Here is a 17,754-nt window from a genome sequence, read left to right as displayed (position 1 = left end):
ATCAGTTCGGTGTTCTCATTGCTCGTACGATACACCTAACACCTACACTCCTCTGAAGACTAGAGCCAATTTCCATCAGCCATTCTCTAGTGGAATCATTCAAGCGAAAAATTAAGGTACGGATACGGAATAGATCTAGCCAATCAACGCATTTTAAATCTAAACTACGGTAAGGTACCCTGCTGTCTCCTTTTGAAGAAATATCCCATTTAAATTGTCGACATTCGCAATTCTGGAACGACAAGTCTTCTCAACTCTCTTTTCATTACTTTCTGCACAACCTTTTCGTGTGTTTGTGTACCGGCAGTATATGCGATGGGTATTCTTGAAAATATAGCCGGGCCATTGGCCCAGGAAATTTCGCAGCGGTCAACGGGTGTTGTTGTGGCAGCTGGCGTGGCAGCATTCATCGTTCTATCTGTTGTTCTCAATGTTTTGAATCAAGTGTTATTTGCAAACCCCAATGAGCCTCCCGTGGTCTTCCATTGGCTCCCAGTAATTGGCAGCACTATCACTTACGGCATGGACCCTTACAAATTCTTCTTCGATTGTCGCGCAAAGGTATGCTTTTTATCCCCATGTTCATTGTTTGGAGACTAATATTTGTGTATTAGTATGGCGATATTTTTACCTTTATCTTGCTTGGAAAGAAGACTACCGTGTATCTTGGACGAAAGGGCAGCGACTTTATTCTCAATGGCAAGCTCAAGGATGTCAATGCGGAGGAGATATACACTGTTTTGACAACTCCCGTATTTGGAAAAGATGTAGTTTACGACTGCCCAAATGCGAAGTTGATGGAGCAAAAGAAGGTCAGTTTATTACAGGCGGTAAACAAGGGGACTTAATGGCTGACAATGCTGCAATAGTTCATGAAAATTGGCTTATCTACAGAGGCTTTCCGATCATATGTCCCAATCATACAAATGGAGGTGGAAAACTTTATGAAGCGCTCTTCGGCATTCAAAGGCCCAAAGGGAACTGCTGACATTGGACCCGCTATGGCTGAAATCACCATCTATACTGCTTCGCATACTCTGCAAGGAAAGGAAGTCCGCGATCGATTCGATACCTCCTTTGCCGCTCTTTACCACGACCTCGACATGGGCTTCAGTCCTATCAACTTTATGCTTCACTGGGCCCCTCTTCCTCACAACCGTGCCCGCGATCACGCTCAACGAATTGTAGCCAAAACTTATATGGATATTATTCAAAACCGACGTGCTCAAGCTACGGAGGCAGAGTTCAAATCTGATATTATGTGGCAGTTGATGCGCTCGTCTTACAAGGATGGAACTCCAGTTCCAGATCAAGAAATCGCACACATGATGATCGCTCTTCTCATGGCCGGACAACATTCTTCCTCATCTTCTATCTCTTGGATTATGCTTCGCCTCGCCTCACGCCCAGACATTATGGAAGAACTCTACCAGGAACAAATCCAAGTCTTAGGTGCTGATCTCCCTGCTCTCACTTATGATGATTTGTCCAAGCTTCCTCTCCATCAGAACGTTCTCAAGGAAACTCTACGTCTCCACACCCCAATCCATTCTATTATGCGCAAAGTTACTACACCAATGCCAGTCAGCGGAACCAAATATGTCATTCCAACTTCACATACGCTTATGGCTTCTCCGGGTTGCACAAGTCGAGATGACGAATTCTTCCCCGAAGCACTTGAGTGGGATCCTCACAGGTGGGATATTGGTTCCGGCCGTGTTGTTGGAAATGATCAGGATGAGGAATTCCAAGATTATGGTTACGGAATGATTAGCAAAGGTGCTTCCAGTCCTTACCTTCCATTCGGTGCCGGTAGACATAGATGTATTGGTGAACAATTCGCCACTGTACAGCTTGTCACTATCATGGCCACCATGGTTAGATTGTTCAAATTCAAGAACGTTGATGGCAGCAAGGATGTGATTGGTACCGATTACGCAAGTTTATTCACCAGGCCATTGGCGCCAGCCGTTGTAGCTTGGGAGCGACGATAAATGAATGGATTTATGGAGAATAAGTTACAATGACGGCATTGCATGGAGTTTTTAAAGGTTCGATCCTGAAAGAAATATTAATAATATACCCCGACTTTTTTTAACTTTTCAGAAGAAGGGGCCAGCTTTGGGGGGTGGTTGATTGAAAGATATTCCCTGTATGTTAGAGTCTTGTCATATAGTGATTGGTGAATTGGCACCATATTAAGAGGATAAGCAATATTATTCCGTTGTAATTATTTTAAAGCATTGTTTAATGTAATTCGAGGGAAATGTGAAGGGTGACGGAAGAGACGGAATAAGCAGGTGATTGATGCAAATGATGCCAATGTGATGAAGTGGATTCCCCTTCGGAAAACGGATAAGTGGCTGGCTGTTGACATGCACGAGGGACAGTAATTGGATTGGAACCCATGAAATATTGCGCATAAATGGTGCACTCTTTTTGCCGGATTTGCCTCTAACGATTGGGGAATGTTTCAATCAAGTTTTTCCCGGAGAACCTCGATAATGTGTGGCGATTGCGATAAGGCTGAATGTATATATGTATTGGAGATTGGGTAGTGGGTAGGTATTATTGACAGTGTACTAAGGTAGGTACACGGGTATACAAAGGAGACAATTGCGTGTATTGCAAACTTAATATTCACACTTGTGATATTAGTACTGGCTGGACTTGAGTTTTCTTATTATGAGAGAGGTAGGTACTAGGTAAGTCACACGTGTGTGCTTGGATTTCTTAGTATAATTTACACTTCGAGTTTCTTATTATATACACTTACCACCTGACTAGTATTCGAATTATATCTAAATTGCATTCGAATTACGATATATCCAAATTATATCCCATTTACATTATATCTATCTACTGACCTATCTACCCAGCCATATCTCTCCCAAGGATCATCTACTCACCCACCTACCTACCTAGGTAATCTGCAAGACTAATGAATATTTAATATCTAATATCAGCCAATAAATCAACCAATACAGACCAAAAAGAATCTCCCCAAGAAATTTACCGATGCTGGTCTGCTCAACAAAACAATTTCCCGTAGACTATATCCGAATCTAAAGCTTGCCGTTTTCGGATTAACTTGTTTTCTTCTACCTACTTAGTTTTATATTGGACATTTGAGACCCCTCGGGCTCGGGTTAAAAAGTAACAAAAGTAACTTATTATTTACTGATTAACTCTTCGACCATCTGCTTGTTTCTTATTCCGGTCCAATCGACTTTACCTTCATATTGTACTCTCGTGATACTGGTCATAAGTCTTCTCCAATTTACTTACCATTCTTCTTTCTCAATCCGTCTATTTTGTTCCTCGGTCTTCTCCTAATATATCTTTTGTTGCCGTCCCTGTCTCTCCTGTTCCTCTCACTTCACATCATTCTACGAAATTCGAATTCCTTACATCTTTTCTATGCTACACTTTGACGACTAGAAGCCAATTTGTTTCACAGACGATCATTATTGTGAACCAAAGAATACATTTGAACCATGGTTTGCGCAGCGTCATCTTTGACGGTGGAGTCTTACGAAGATGTTACTACCAGCACGATGGCTTCAGGAAGAGAAGAAGCCAAACCCCTAAACAAGAGACGGCATTCTTCCTTTCACCCGCGACGAAAAAGCAGTGAACAAGTGATGGATGGCGAGGAAAGTCTTATGCTCAAGGTATTTAACCACAGTAACTTTTTATCCTGTGGCGCATAAATTCTAACTGAAAGAAAGGTCGATGTATTCCTGTCAGAACTCGAGCGCAGATTAGATTTCATTGAGAAGTACGGGAATCTTACCTTCGATTCGAGTATCCTATGGTCATATGCAACATTACAGGCTGTGAGGGAGAGATGCTCGCAGGTTTCTGGCGAAGTGTTAGGGGCTACAAAAAGGAGGGCGAGAATCATGGTTGACACGGTTGAATCGAGATACCAAGATGCTTTGGTTGCGCATGAAACATTACATGAGAAGGTCCATACGGGAATCGGGTTGTTGGAAGGAATTCTATCTGAATTCGAAACGAGAGCGTACAAAGTAAAGGAGAAGGGATTAAGGGGTACAGCGGAGAGCTTGATGGACGAAGGGCGCAAAATTGTGGACGAGGGTTTGGGAAAAGCCAGAGAAGTGGTCGACGAAGGTTTCGAAAGAGCTAAAAAGGCAGCCGGGACCGTAGAAGAGCACATCGAAAACGCCATAGCTCGAGCGAAGAAACATGGACTCATCAGATACGAAGACTTGCCTACTCCATGGCGGGTCAACCCACATATCGTCAAAGGTTACCGCTTCACTGAATCAAAAGTGGAATGCGTCCAATCGATGTTCGGCTTGTCAAACGAAACTGTCAATATCTGGTCGCATGCAATCGGCCTGCTCATTGTTCTATCAGTCGCATTTTACTTCTACCCCTCCAGCCACGCATTTTCCCTTAGTACGAAAGCCGATGTCTTCATTGCAGCATGCTTCTTCTTTGCTGCTTCTAAATGTCTGGTCTGCAGTACGATGTGGCATACGATGAATAGTGTAGCCGATCAAACGCTCTTGGAAAGATTCGCTTGTGTTGATTACACTGGCATTTCCTTACTCATTGCTGCTTCTATCATGACAGCTGATTACACAGCATTCTATTGCGAGCCTGTAAGTCGCTGGGCATACATGGGCATAACTGCTGCTCTAGGTTTAGGGGGCGTTATTCTTCCTTGGCACCCAACCTTCAATCGACAAGATATGGCATGGGCACGTGTCGCATTCTACGTCAGTCTCGGCGCAACTGGTTTCGTCCCTGCCTTACAACTCAATCTCACTCGCGGTGGAGCATGGGCAGCGGAATTCTACGCCCCCCTTGCAAAGAGTATTACTGTCTATTTAGTGGGAGCATTTGTCTATGCTAGTCAAGTGCCTGAAAGATGGTGTCCAGGTGCCTTCGATTATGTTGGAGGTAGTCACAACCTCTGGCATTTTGCAGTATTGGGTGGCATCCTCTTCCATTACGTAGCGATGCAAGAATTCTTTGCAAATGCATTTGCGAGAGCCGAAAATGGTTGCACGATTTACTGATTGGGTTATTGGTCATCGTGGGTTATAGATCGTCAAAAGGTTTATCATATTGCATCTGTTTTAATTTCATTTGGGTTGGGCATGGCGAGGGCGTTTGGATATTTTACGAGGCGTAGCATTGCATTGTACTTCATTAGAGCAAAGTAGAGTAGATGAAGAGATAGAGACGGAACAATTTCTAAGGAAAAGTTTGTTAAGAATGCATGTTGGTCGGAAATTTACAAGAGGGCCTAGAAGATTTCCTCACTTCAATCCTATAATGACTCGAAAGAACAAGCCACTTTAAAACATTTTTGGGGGAGCAAACAAATATGACACCAATTTTCTTGTCCGGTAGATGCTTACAAGTAAGAAGTAAATACGCATGCCATAATGATCTTGCGATGTAAAGTGGGTGGAGTGCCCAGCCCCGAGTTGAATATTAAATGGGGGTTATTATCTATAAAGGAGCCTATCGAGTTTGCGCAAACCAACTCTCCCAGCGAGCGGCGTCGTTGTTCATTTCATCTGTATTATCGTACATCCCGCCCTTCTTCCCAATTTTCCAATTCTCCATGTCGACACATCACACATCACACATCACATATATTGCACGTCACATGCTATACCTAAGTAGGTATTCACCAACCTCCCCAAGCCACCCCAACTCCGATAACAACCCACGCTCCCCAGTAGGGAGATGCGGGGTCGAGGGAAGACGCGCCGCTGCCGCTCAGCCAGTTGGTTACTTTGTCCCAGTCGGATTCGAAGGCGTTGGAGGAGGAGGTTGTGGGGGTGAGGATGAGTGATGCGGTGGAGTTGGGGGCGAGGGTGGATTTGGTTTGGGAGGTGAGGCGCGTGGGGGGGAGGTAGGTTCCTGAGGAGAGGGGGGTGGAGGTGCTTTGGAGGGGGGTTTGGGTTTGGGTTTGAGAGGGGGGTGATGATGCGGGGTTGGTGCTTTGTGCGATTGTTTGGATGCGTTGAGTGGGTTGAGTGGGTTTGGTTGTTTGGAGGGGGATTTCGCTTTCAGTGGTTGAGAGAGTGGTGGCGGGTGTGAAGACTAGGAAGGGGAGGAAGATGTAGAGGAGAGGGAGGATATGCATTGTGAGACTCGAGAGTGATGTTGTTAGGTGTGTGATGAATGAAGAACTGGGAGACTTTTGAAGAATCGAAGAAATTGAACGTACTCGAGATGTCTGTGGGTATTTCGTCAAGTTGTGGATGATTAGACCAGCTAAAGCGTTTCTCTAATCGATTCAAAAGAGGATTTTTCTTTCGTAAATATTTATGTTACAGGTATAAACTTTTGTGTAACTAAAGAAAGACTGCGAGAAAAGAAAAAGGCGATTAAGAAGATGTATACATTGGGAGGATAGAAAAGAGACACATAAGACTACGGGCGTGCAGTGCAACAAAGTTCTTCCTAGATGGCTGTACAGCCATTAACCTCGACCGTCCACTTAAACTTAACTTGCTGAATTTCTTGCTGCCTTTTCGGCCTTGTCTGTCACTTGCACTGGAAGACCTACTTCCAGAGCTATCGGGACATAATAAGGTCTCACGAGGTGGGCTGAGAAATCCTTAAAATTCTTTGATGCTCTCGAAGTATGATTTCTTCACGTGTACGTGGGTGATTCTCACACCAAAGAGCGTCTGAATGTCAATCGTAATATTTTAGATGTTCAAACCATGATTGGACAATTAGACGATGGATGGAAGGGACTGGACGACGGAATGCTACCCTTCAAAATGGAAGGAGCGATGGGGGTAGGTACTTTCCTAGAAGTACTAGTGTCATTCTTATCCTTAGTGCCAGTATAACCCCCCCCCCCTCTTTCTGCTTCATCCTCACTTTCCATATTCAAAAGATTCATGAAGAATGATAATTTGTTATGTTAGAATTATTTTGATGATTGTAGGTAGGGTCAGATGTTAGGTTATATGGCGAGGCCAACAATACAATGAAACGGTCGTGAAGAGGCGCTTCAACCGCGCGCGAAGCAAACACACCCAAGATTGACCAAACTAAGATGCTCGCAGGATTCCAGACTTTTAGAAATCAATTTGAATTGAATTTGCATTGAGCAGTACCGCAACCGTTATTTCCACGATAGTCTCCCAGCCAAGTTTTAGCCAACAAAGATTACACTTCTCCACCTAAACATTGTGTGTCTGTTTGAAAGTGTGATCTTCTCCAATACAGATCTCGTATGCTAACTTCGCATTCTCTCTAGCTTGCTGCAAATGTTGCGGAGCCAAAACACAATAAACACTGCAGAGATAAACCCATGCCTCGATTACTCCAGGCAGCATTAACCCCCATTTCGCAATCTCAAGAGGTTTGCCGGGAGCGCAGGTAAGCTTGCATTGTTGATCACGAAGCCAATGGACTCCAAGGCTCTTAGCGTCGTCGATACAGCTTTCTGGGCGATTTTCCGCTGGGAGTAAACTCGAGCTAATCTGAAATATGATTCTCGTAACGCTAGTCGTGGAACGTCGGTTGCCGGACGCTTGTACGTCTTTTCGAGAGCATGCAACAAACTTTCGGCTTGGGGAATAGATACATGGCTCGCGTCCAAAACTATCTTGAAATTTCTGAGCAACTTCTTTCTCATTGTGATTTCTTTTCTGGTTGCGTTTTCCAAATCAATGCAGATGATACACTTGCATCGAAATCCCCAATGTTTTAAATCATTTTGTATTTCATCGCTCTCTCCCGTGGGCATTTTGTACCAGTATGTCACTTCTGTATTCGCGGGTATATCACTTGTAGCCCGAACCAATTGTAGGTCACCAAGAAAGCTTCGACGAGCATTGCTAAGACAAGAGTGATTGATTTTTGAAGTCATGAGCCAGATGCCGCATGAGTGATGCTTGTCATCCTCTTCGGGCTCTGATGATTGGCTCTCAAAGGTAGAGAGAGGGCAGCCAAAGACATTGAGAGCCATGATTTGTTCAACAAGGAAGCTGTTTATGCAAGAAAGCATCAGTATCAGATAAATCATTTCAGGATGGCAACGTACGTATCAATGACTGGTTTCCCATCAACCTCGGTTTCTTTCGCAAGCTTATAAGATCCACGATGAAGCGCAGTAAATTCGGGAATAAGGGATGGATTCTTCCAGAGCTTTTGTACGATGGCCGTTATGAGATCTCCCTGCGTCCCGACTATCATTCGATTCGTATGGACATTGATCAGAAGGGTAGTTTTTGCATGGATATCCGAGTCTTTTGACACTCCAGCATAACAATGAGCAAACGCCTTCTCACACAAAAGCAGTTCTCCTACCTTCACGGCTCTAGTAGTAAATAATCCTTGTCCACGGTCCGGGGAAGACTTGACGACGACCGGTCCAACATATGTTGCGTGGTCTAAGTGCGGAGGTCTAGTTGTTGAAAGCTCCTTGTAGATTGACCTAAAGTCGTACATTCCACTTTCCTGCTCTTTTACACGGCGACAAACCCGCCTGAGCCCTGCGGTAGCAGCAGAATTGTTGGGATACTTTGCGCAGAGATTTTTGAAAATATCATGGCATTCAGAGAATCTTTCGAGCCCATACAAAGCTTGTCCTGCTCGGTACAGTGCTTTTTCTGGTGCGTCTATAAGGGAGATCATGCATCCCGTGTCAATCAATGCAGCATCAAAGTTTCCATCCTTGAGGTATGCCAATGCGCGATTGAGACGGATTATCTCTGCAAGATGGGCGGAAGGACTATACTTGAGAGCCGCTGTATAACTATGGTAGTAAGGGTTAGCGAAAGGCATCTCCACGTGTAATACGCGAGTCTGTGTCATACTTCTGAATGGCCTCACAATACTGTTTCTTCTCCATCGCCTCATTACCTTCTTGCTTCCAGTCCTCTGCAGACTTACTGATGTCGATAACCGTAGGCTTCCACTTCTCTGGCAACAGATTATGATGTGCATCGAGGTAGGTTATATCGCTCACATGATCGACTCGAAGACCATAACCGCCATCACTTGTAGTTTTGAAATACGGCTCCTTTATCAAGAAAGCATCATCCTTCATAATGACACTTGTAGCTGGGCGAACCTTCTCGTCCGGCTGTTGATAGAGTTGCAGCTGTATAGCATCTTCGTTTTCGTCCTCAACAATAGCCATGATCGCTGTCATTCTGGTGGGAGGTGTTGATGCCCGGACGAGAAGATAGCTACCGCGGTGATGAGTTTCCAGTCTCAGGTCTTTGATTTGTATTGGCTTCAACTTGTTAAGAGGCGTGGTAGATGGCGCATATGTATTGGCAACAAAGGAGGTATGCAACTGCATGCTGTTTTGTCTTAGGAGCCAGTACACTTGCTGCGATGAAGCGTTCATCATGAAGTCCCTGATGAGTTCCAGTCGAGATTTCATGTCTTTGGGGTGCTGCCCTTGACGACGCATGGCGGCTTTCAAAGCCATCCGCTGTCGATCTAGTATCTGCACATACTGAGAAACCTCTGACACATTGTCAATGTCCATTTTGGTGGGTATACTTAACCGTTAGACTTCGGCTGTGAGTTGGGAGTTGATGGATATCAAGCAAGTATAAATGAGAAGGATTTATATATCTCTCAATAAAAGAAACAAGTCCATCAGATGCAAACGCTGGTCCTCCCAGGGTATCCAATAATACAAACTGCAGCTCAAAAATATAAGGCTTTGAACATCTAAAAGTAATTAGAAACTTGAACAAAGTTCAATGTTCCAATCGAATTCAATATCTCAAATGATTTGAATGTTTTAATTGGTTTGGGGATTTGATAATCGTGGTTCTTGGACTACCCTGGATCCTCCCCTATCTTCTGATTTCCACCAACTTTCTTTTCACCTGTTGCTGATCGAAGCCTAGCCTGCCTGTAGCCAGCTCGCATACATGTTATGCATGATGCTTGGTGATCGTATCTATTTTTCTTTTCAAGGTGGCTGTGAAACTTCGGGTTGATGCATCTCCACGTCTTGGTATCCTGTCAAATTCCGACACTTGCAAACGACTTATTCATGATCACCCCCTTCATGTATAGCTTCTGTTTGCTTCCAATACTTGATTTTTGCCGGGAGCACGCTTCGGCTAATGTGTTCGCTCCTACAGGCAGTTTGGAAACGAGGACCTTTTAATTTTGTTAGAAACAAGGTTTGAGATAATAGAGGAAGTTGATACACTTTATACAGTAAAAAAAATTTTTATCCAACGATTTGCAGATTTGGAACTTTGAAAACTTTGTAAATTGGACCGCAGTCCGAACTCTTAGAAACCTGCATCTAATTATGCGCCATTTGAAAGATTGAACTAAACATCTTACTCCGATAGGTAACTTCAATACTGAATTATATAATGCATGTATGCATCCATCTCAAATTATTCATAACATCATGTCCGTGTCGGGATTTCGCTTGAACTCCTATTCCATTTGCTCCCCCCTTCATCCTCTCAATGGGAGGATGTGTTGAATCAAAACCTCTCTTCTACATAGAGGACATTCTGGTTTTTCCCTAACCCAATCTCCAATGCAGCTCCAACAAAACACATGTCCACATCCCAACACACTCGGATCCTTCAGTTCCTCCAAACACAAGGTACATTTTCTGTTTTGCTCCCCCTTTATCCATCCCATGATTTTGTTGTCACTCAGATCATAGCGTGCACCTGTTAGCACAGGTGTATTTGTGGTTTTGCCAATAGAACTGGAGGAATGGGGTATAGCTGAGGATGAAGCGAGGAGATCGCTAGGAGAAGATGGGGAATCAAGGGAGATTTCTACGCCATTAGATAGAATGGCGGAACTTCCAGGTGCAGTGGAAGGAACATCGGCGGAGAAGGTATTATTCAGGTGGAGGTAGGTTTGCACGCTCATTTGAAGGAGGAGAAGTACACCTAAGACTTCATATCCTACACGTTGCTCCGATGGAGCAATGCGCTTTGTAAAGATATAACGTAGTCCCAATAGGCGTTTTGACAGTTGGTAATAAGACCCCGAGAAATAAAAGACGGTGAGAGTAAGGGCGTGAACGGGTGAGGGTGACGTGATTGTTGAGAGATGGGTTAGAATATATTGTTGAAATTTGTAGGAGTATGACTTTTCTTGTGCTTTTCGGGTAAGCTTGCGGAGATTGGCTTCGAGCTTATTACGGATGCGAGTGCGAAATGATGGAAGGATCTTGGTAAGAGAATATGGAAGAAGTATTGAACTCAAAATATAGCCTGCGCGTCGAGAAATGTCGGGAAGTCTTAGAGTATCGTCTTCAATCTGAACAATGTCACAGTACTCTTCTCCTAACGTCCGGTTGCCAATGAAGGTCGTGAGACCAAGATAGAGTAATTCTGAGAATGTTCGCGCTTCATTAGTATAAGTGTGAAGAAATCTTGCTCCATACAACCGGCGCAGGAGATTTGAAAGATGATTCAGGAGAACTCCTTCAAAATATGCATCTTTTTGATGTGATCGAATTATGTCTGGTGCTGCTGCGAAGGGGTACTGATAGGATGGGCCCTTGACATCTGAGGGTGATATCTCGGATACATGATCTGTCATTATATGTATTAGATTTTAAAGAGAAATATTATTATAAAGTTGAAGTTGGTAGGTTTCACGAAAGTTGCGTGAGGAATGTGTCAATGAATCAAGAGCTTAGAGCCGAGGTCGAGCTTTCCGCCATTCCATCAGCCTTGTGCCACAATGTGGCTAAGATAGCTCGAGGCTACCTACTGTTATCTAATTTCCATGTGGCTTCCTTGCGTATCAGATTAATTTGGGATATTCATATGAAAACGTCTCCCTTTCTATTAAGTTACCCAGTATTGTTGTCGTTTGCACTTATACCCAATTCAATTCTTTACATCTCACTTCAGTCATTCATTATCAGCTTTAGTGCGGCAGATGTGGTATTGTAATAGGCGGTAGAATGGATGGAGACCCTGCTGTTGAGAATGAGCTCGACTCTTTCAGTCGCACTCTTCCCTTACCATATAGAGTTGCATTGATCATCGTATTAGGTATGTAGGTCCCTACTGAGTATATCTCTGAAGCCCATTTACTTACATTCAATAGGAGTCTGGGCTTGGGGCGCAAATCTTCATTATCTTTCAATTGTTAAAATTGTAAATGATCATTTCACTCGAACTCCCAGAACACTCTAACCCAAGTGCCTCGCAGAATGTTCCCTCACTCATCCAATACCCACAACGAGCTTCTCCACGAACTGATCCTCCGCATCATCTGTCTGCGTATCGACTTGCTACTTATCTCACAATCCCTCTTGTCCTCTCAATCCTCCTTTTCTGGGCACTCTCCCACCGCGACCCAGCTCTAGTAATCTACTATGACTTTCTGCCGATAACTTACATTTGTCTTCTCTTCCTCGCATTTCTGGTTCCCTTACGCCGCGCATCTTACTCTGGTCGTCTTCATTTTCTCTCCGCCCTCAAGCGTGTTTCAATTGGAGGTCTCGCTCTTCCCAATGAAGGCAAGTTTGGCGACATCCTCCTGGCTGATGTTCTCACCTCCTATGCGAAAATTATAGCCGACCTTTTCGTCTCTTTTTGCATGTTCTTCACCCCTTCTGGCAGCGCAACTTCTCGGCCTGATCGCGGTTGCGGCGGACAATATCTCGTCCCTATTATGATCGCGATACCCTCACTTATTCGTTTCCGGCAATGCATAATTGAATACCTACGAGTTAAGAATTCACGTTCATCGACTTCTGGATGGGGTGGTCAACATTTAGCCAATGCGCTCAAGTATTCCACGGCGTTCCCTGTGATAATATTCTCCGCTATGCAGCGAAACCTCTCCGTAAATGAAACCTCGATAAACATCACCACAACAACACTCTATCGATTCTGGCTACTAAGCGTACTCATCAACTCTCTATACTCTTTCTACTGGGATGTGACTAAAGACTGGGACCTCACTCTCCTGATTCCGTCATCAAAAAACACAGCCTCCTACCCTCTTCGACCTCGCCTATATCTCCCTACACAGGAGCTCTACTACATTGCTATCCTTTTTGATTTCCTCCTCCGTTTCACATGGTCTCTCAAACTCTCTCCTCATCTTGACCACTTTGCCGATTTTGAAAGCGGTATTTTCTTATTAGAGGTATTGGAAGTTGTTAGGAGATGGATGTGGATATTCCTGAGAGTAGAGACAGAATGGGGACGAGAAAAGGAAAAGGGTAATGCAAATGGATTGCTAGGTGGCCCAGGAGTGGACGATGTTCTGTTAGGCGATTATAGGGATGAGGATGACTATAGTGATTAAGATGTGGGACTTTCATGCATCCGGAGAGCTAGACTGGAGTCGATTATACTATTTAATATGAATAGACGTGCTGTAGTGAATTCCGGATCCCTCGGTGAATAGGAGCATGCATCTACAGATACTTGACATGATACCAGGAGAGATTGAGCGCATGAATCAATTGAATGTAGGATATAGCTGGCTATTTCTAGAAAAGGTTGCGAAAATTGAAATCCTAACTAACATACATATCACTCATACTATGATCATCAAACTCACTGACTATGAGCTCCTGGATCTGTGAACAATCTCCAACACCTATCTGGAAGAATCAACGTTCCTCGTCTGGCACCTGAGCATCGCGTTAGCTTCCATTCTCCCCTGCACTTTATTATCGCCCATGCTTGATATACACGTTGACTTGTGTGGATGTTCCTTTGAGGGTTCACCTAAAAATTCGTTTAAGCTAGTGATATCAGACGATAGCTAGTTAGTCAATAGATCGATTTCTCCCCTCTCCCTCGTAACCCCCGTGTCGCTAGCTCAAAGGACGACAGGAGAAATTCAACAAAGAGCTATTACCACATTATCGCATCGCCCTGATCGGGGTAGAGGATAGCTACAAAAAACTATTAAATCTATCATCGTGACCTTTGAGAACTTCAAGACTTCGGAAGTAATCTTCAGTTGCATAAGTAGGCCCGGGGTACCTAGGTATGCATAGATATGTCTGGAATTGTGAGAAGTGAATATGTAATATACCATAACGGCTGTTCTATACATCAAGATTTACCTACTGAGCCGTAGGTATACTGACTCCTTCACTTCTCTGCGAAGCTTGGACAAATTGGATTCCAGCTATAAATCGACCAACATTCAAACAAAACCCATGCCTGTATCGCCACGCCGTACTCCGTCCCTGTATCCAAGCTAATTCGAGTCTTTTCAAGCAGAAAAACGCAACATAATACGGAAAACGGACATGTATGTCTGCCATAAAACGTAACGCCTGATTGTGATCTCTTTTTGTCCTTCTCTTCTCTTCTGATCTCAGCTCATGTTCTACAAATTAGATTAAGAACAGACACGCGCTGGGAAACCTAAATTCGAACAAACGGAGCTGTAAAATGGTAAAAATTTGGGAATAAATAGTGCATGGTGCTTCGATTGGCTTCAGGAAATGCTGTGGTATATGCGCGTAGTTTTTGAAGAGAGATCCTGTCGAGAAGGCGCAAGACCAGACGGAGATTGACTTCTAATAGTCATCGTCGTCATCGCCTCGGCTACCGTCTTTTCCTCCTTTTCCTGGTCCATCCTTTCCATCCTTTCGGATTGGGATTTTGATACCTTTTAGTGTCATTAGAATCAATACTTCGAGCTGTCAGAAAGAGGGGTATGGTCGTACCTTGTGTAGCAAAGCATCTACTTAATGCTGTACTTTCTACCACACCAGGGAATTTCTTTGCGGAGTAAACTTTAAACACCTCCGAGAAACATGAGGCAAGAACAGGGGCCTTTCCAGTGTTAACGGAACACGATGAGTTGGCGTTGTTTTGTGGTGCTGTAGGAACACCAACATTGACGAATGAAAATCGAAGGCTGCTTTAATATTAGTACAGGACGTACTAAGGAATGACTAGGTAGATTGATAGCTTACCGGAAATCACCTTCGGTTCGGACGGAAAGGTCTTGAAGCACAAACCAGATCCCGATTCGATCATCCGGGTCTGTAAGACGAAATGCAGAAGCCGACAAACTGCCAATAAGATTTCGTGTGAACATTCCTTGTGGAGGATTTGTCTGGCTTATGGGTATGCGGCCTAATCCGAGATCTTGTGGGGTGAAAGGACGAGAGGGGTAAGGATCTTGATTATTGTGGCTTGGGACGGATTGAGATGCTATGAAAAGTTGATCAGCACATTATTTTACATTCGTGGTCATCAAATTCAGTAAGGGTTCATACGTTGAGGATAATAATAGTTTGACTGTTGAGGTGGTACTTGGTATCCATTTGGGGGTGGGTAGTTGGGATTTCCACCGTAACCCGACTGTTGTCCGGGTTGTTGCTGCGAGTATGCGCTCACTTGTGGAGGGCCTGGAAACGGACTGAAACCAGCTCCCTGGTAAGGTGGCGCATTACCATATGTTGGGCTGGTGGGTTCTCGTTGACTTTGTCCGGGAAGTAGGCTCGAGTATGCAGCTGCACCTCCTTGTATTTGTGTATAAGATACTGGAACTGTGGCTGAGATCGATGGAGAAGTTTGCGAGTGGCGGACAAGATTGACTGGTCGATCGCCATCCGCTGACCATAAGTCTACGTTAAGCACAAACATTCCATGTTCGATGTTGCTATTTAGACATTAGAATGGTTGCATAGATGTATGGTGTTGGAACTCACTTGACGTCTACCTCTTTCCCCGTGGCAATCTCTGTTATACTAAGCTTGACGCATGGAGGAGGAGTGATAGGCCGACGATCCTAAATATGGTCAATTATGATCGAGAACGAGACCACATGAGAGGATAAATTCTCATTAAATTCTTTGATTCTTACCTTGTCTCCAAATCCACACATTCGAGCTCGTTTTGGTTGTTGTTGAACTTCCAAACTAGAAAATCAATCAGCGACGCTCGCCCCGATAACACAATCGAAGCTTAATATGCCACCCCTGACCAAAATGAGGGGGAGAATTCGATCCAAAATCAAAACATACGTATATTTTCTCCCATCCACGGTAATAGACCGAGGTGATGGTTCTTGACCTGGAAGCCCAATAGAAAATGACGACACAGCCTCTGAGGATGGCAAATGTTCTGGAGGAGGAGGACGAGAAACAGGCAGAGAATTGTTGTATTGCTCGTAGGCTGAAATGGTTGAATGTTGAGATGCCATTGTTTGTGGCATCGAGTATGGAGCTCCCTGATGAGGTGGACCAGGTCGATATGTTGTATCGTGAAGACTTGGCATGGTTGATCGAGGATGCATATCGCGAGGTGGTGAAGCATATGCTGTAGTATTCATGATTAATATATAATTTTTATTTGGCCGTCGTCAATGACAGCCTAGCCCTTAATTAATCCTTCTTTCTGAATATTTGCGTGTCCCGAATTCTTTATGAAGCGGTATAGATGTGAAGAGCAGGAATGGGTATGTGACGGTACAAATGTGCATGTATATATGAAGATATGAATGATGGATGAGGTAAACGGTTTAGATATGTACTTCTATAAGATGGTGATGACAATGGATGTAGCTTCAAATAATTCGGTAGCGAAAAGTCCGTCTGAAGGTTTTTGGTTAAAAGGAATAACCTTGAAGATGATCCTGGTTGCCAAAGGATAATCTTAAAAGCGCGGAACCACGATGGGACGCCTCCTAGCTCAGTGCAGCGTTGCACGCTAAAATGGATGGATTTGGTATGTATGTAAGTACTATATACGGAGGGGGGTATGTGGGTGGGCGCTGGCACTGGCACTGGCACTGGGAACTGAAATTGCCTAGATGGTGTGGGATGGGGAGGTGGAGGGATTGGCAGAAGTAGAGCCTGGACAAGGTATAGATAGATGGTCGGATATCTCCCTTCCTTCTTCAAAGTCTTCAGAGGAATCTCTTCTTCACAGAGGACAAATGCCTCTTGGGACGGAAAGGAGTCTACACAGCTTTATCGTATGGTAGCTCCCAGACGAATGTTTGGTGAGAGAATTCCAGGAGTACACACAACCAGACATCTTCCGCAGAAATGCCCTTGTTCCTGTCTCCTTCTCAATTTCTCTTCTACCCTTTCCAGAATCTTTAGAGTTTGTCAAACGGATGGGATAATGTGATAATGCCGTAATAGGTGGATGGCATCAGATACCTAGTACACGATGTCAACAATTTTTCTGTTGTGTCTTAAAACTTGCTTGGGGGTCTTTGAGGGGCTTTCGGCAGATGAAGGGGTGTAATTAGGTCTGATAGAGTGAGGTGAGTGCCCGCCACTTACTACCCACTACTCAATGCCCACTATCCACTGCCTTACGAGCTAGTTAATCTAGAACTACTAGGTCATGCTCGATTTGGTGCTCGAATTTGACAGCGGGTAGAAAAGCTTGGAATGGAAAGACACAATCACATCTGGATTCTGGAAATTCTTATTCAAGCCTCTTCATTCTTACTGCATACAGTAAACTAGATATTCAATTTGAGTTTTGTCACTTGTTGATCTCCCGGAACCTAAGTTACTGCTCTCAAAACTTACAGCGGTGTCTATTTGAGTTAATTACTGTTATTTATAGGGCTTAACTAGGTACCTGGGTATACATCTCTACCTACCTACCTACACAACACCCAAATAGTTAATTGGCTCAAAATATAGATTGATCAAGTACTTCTGGCTTTCGTATTTCGTATTTCGTATTTCTTAATCATCTGACAGCACAAAAATCGCTGAACTACCTTAGGTGTAGGCACTGATGAAGCATCGATTCAGGGGACTACTTAACG

General features: G+C 44.0%; 7 protein-coding genes across 7 annotated transcripts; 3 read left to right on the top strand and 4 right to left on the bottom strand.

Annotated features, from left to right (window-relative positions):
• Positions 1-315: 315 nt before the first annotated feature.
• Positions 316-1,994, top strand: EAF02_000079 (uncharacterized protein; the record flags this gene model as incomplete). Its single annotated transcript, XM_038896127.1, has 3 exons — positions 316-561; positions 615-812; positions 870-1,994. The coding sequence occupies 3 exons, from the start codon at positions 316-318 to the stop codon at positions 1,992-1,994; spliced, it is 1,569 nt and encodes a 522-aa protein (XP_038762986.1).
• Positions 1,995-3,497: 1,503 nt separating this feature from the next.
• Positions 3,498-5,054, top strand: EAF02_000078 (uncharacterized protein; the record flags this gene model as incomplete). Its single annotated transcript, XM_038896126.1, has 2 exons — positions 3,498-3,674; positions 3,732-5,054. The coding sequence occupies 2 exons, from the start codon at positions 3,498-3,500 to the stop codon at positions 5,052-5,054; spliced, it is 1,500 nt and encodes a 499-aa protein (XP_038762985.1).
• A 620-nt stretch (positions 5,055-5,674) lies between these two features.
• EAF02_000077 (uncharacterized protein) lies at positions 5,675-6,136 on the bottom strand (the record flags this gene model as incomplete). The annotated part of the gene is made up of 1 exon (XM_038896125.1): positions 5,675-6,136. The coding sequence occupies one exon, from the start codon at positions 6,134-6,136 to the stop codon at positions 5,675-5,677; it is 462 nt and encodes a 153-aa protein (XP_038762984.1).
• Positions 6,137-7,345: 1,209 nt separating this feature from the next.
• EAF02_000076 (uncharacterized protein) lies at positions 7,346-9,514 on the bottom strand (the record flags this gene model as incomplete). Its single annotated transcript, XM_038896124.1, has 3 exons — positions 7,346-8,000; positions 8,057-8,770; positions 8,832-9,514. 3 exons carry the CDS (start codon positions 9,512-9,514, stop codon positions 7,346-7,348), a joined length of 2,052 nt encoding a protein of 683 aa, XP_038762983.1.
• A 941-nt stretch (positions 9,515-10,455) lies between these two features.
• On the bottom strand, positions 10,456-11,565 carry EAF02_000075 (uncharacterized protein; the record flags this gene model as incomplete). Its single annotated transcript, XM_038896123.1, has 1 exon — positions 10,456-11,565. The coding sequence occupies one exon, from the start codon at positions 11,563-11,565 to the stop codon at positions 10,456-10,458; it is 1,110 nt and encodes a 369-aa protein (XP_038762982.1).
• Positions 11,566-11,806: 241 nt separating this feature from the next.
• EAF02_000073 (uncharacterized protein) lies at positions 11,807-17,643 on the bottom strand. Its single transcript, XM_038896121.1, has 9 exons — positions 15,986-17,643; positions 15,826-15,880; positions 15,671-15,750; positions 15,236-15,621; positions 14,930-15,170; positions 14,678-14,871; positions 12,187-14,619; positions 12,073-12,131; positions 11,807-12,021 (listed from the first exon to the last, which is right to left on the bottom strand). Exons 1-7 carry the CDS (start codon positions 16,291-16,293, stop codon positions 14,528-14,530), a joined length of 1,356 nt encoding a protein of 451 aa, XP_038762980.1. The 5' UTR covers positions 16,294-17,643; the 3' UTR covers positions 11,807-12,021; positions 12,073-12,131; positions 12,187-14,527.
• On the top strand, positions 11,936-13,293 carry EAF02_000074 (uncharacterized protein; the record flags this gene model as incomplete). The annotated part of the gene is made up of 3 exons (XM_038896122.1): positions 11,936-12,026; positions 12,082-12,131; positions 12,187-13,293. The coding sequence occupies 3 exons, from the start codon at positions 11,936-11,938 to the stop codon at positions 13,291-13,293; spliced, it is 1,248 nt and encodes a 415-aa protein (XP_038762981.1).
• Positions 17,644-17,754: the final 111 nt, after the last annotated feature.

Source organism: Botrytis sinoallii (genome assembly GCF_014898435.1).
Source record: "Botrytis sinoallii strain Bc 23 chromosome Unknown BSIN_001, whole genome shotgun sequence".
NCBI lineage: Eukaryota > Fungi > Ascomycota > Leotiomycetes > Helotiales > Sclerotiniaceae > Botrytis > Botrytis sinoallii.
This window is presented reverse-complemented; position numbering and strand designations above follow the sequence as displayed.

Excerpts from the sequence above, each read along its gene's own strand:
- EAF02_000073 (XM_038896121.1), bottom strand. The coding sequence starts at position 16,293 with ATGAATACTACAGCATATGCTTCACCACCTCGCGATATGCATCCTCGA. Across the intron at positions 15,881-15,985 it reads GTGGATGGGAGAAAATATAC|TTTGGAAGTTCAACAACAAC; the intron begins GTATGTTTTGAT and ends TTGATTTTCTAG. Across the intron at positions 14,620-14,677 it reads TAGATGCTTTGCTACACAAG|GTATCAAAATCCCAATCCGA; the intron begins GTACGACCATAC and ends TGACACTAAAAG.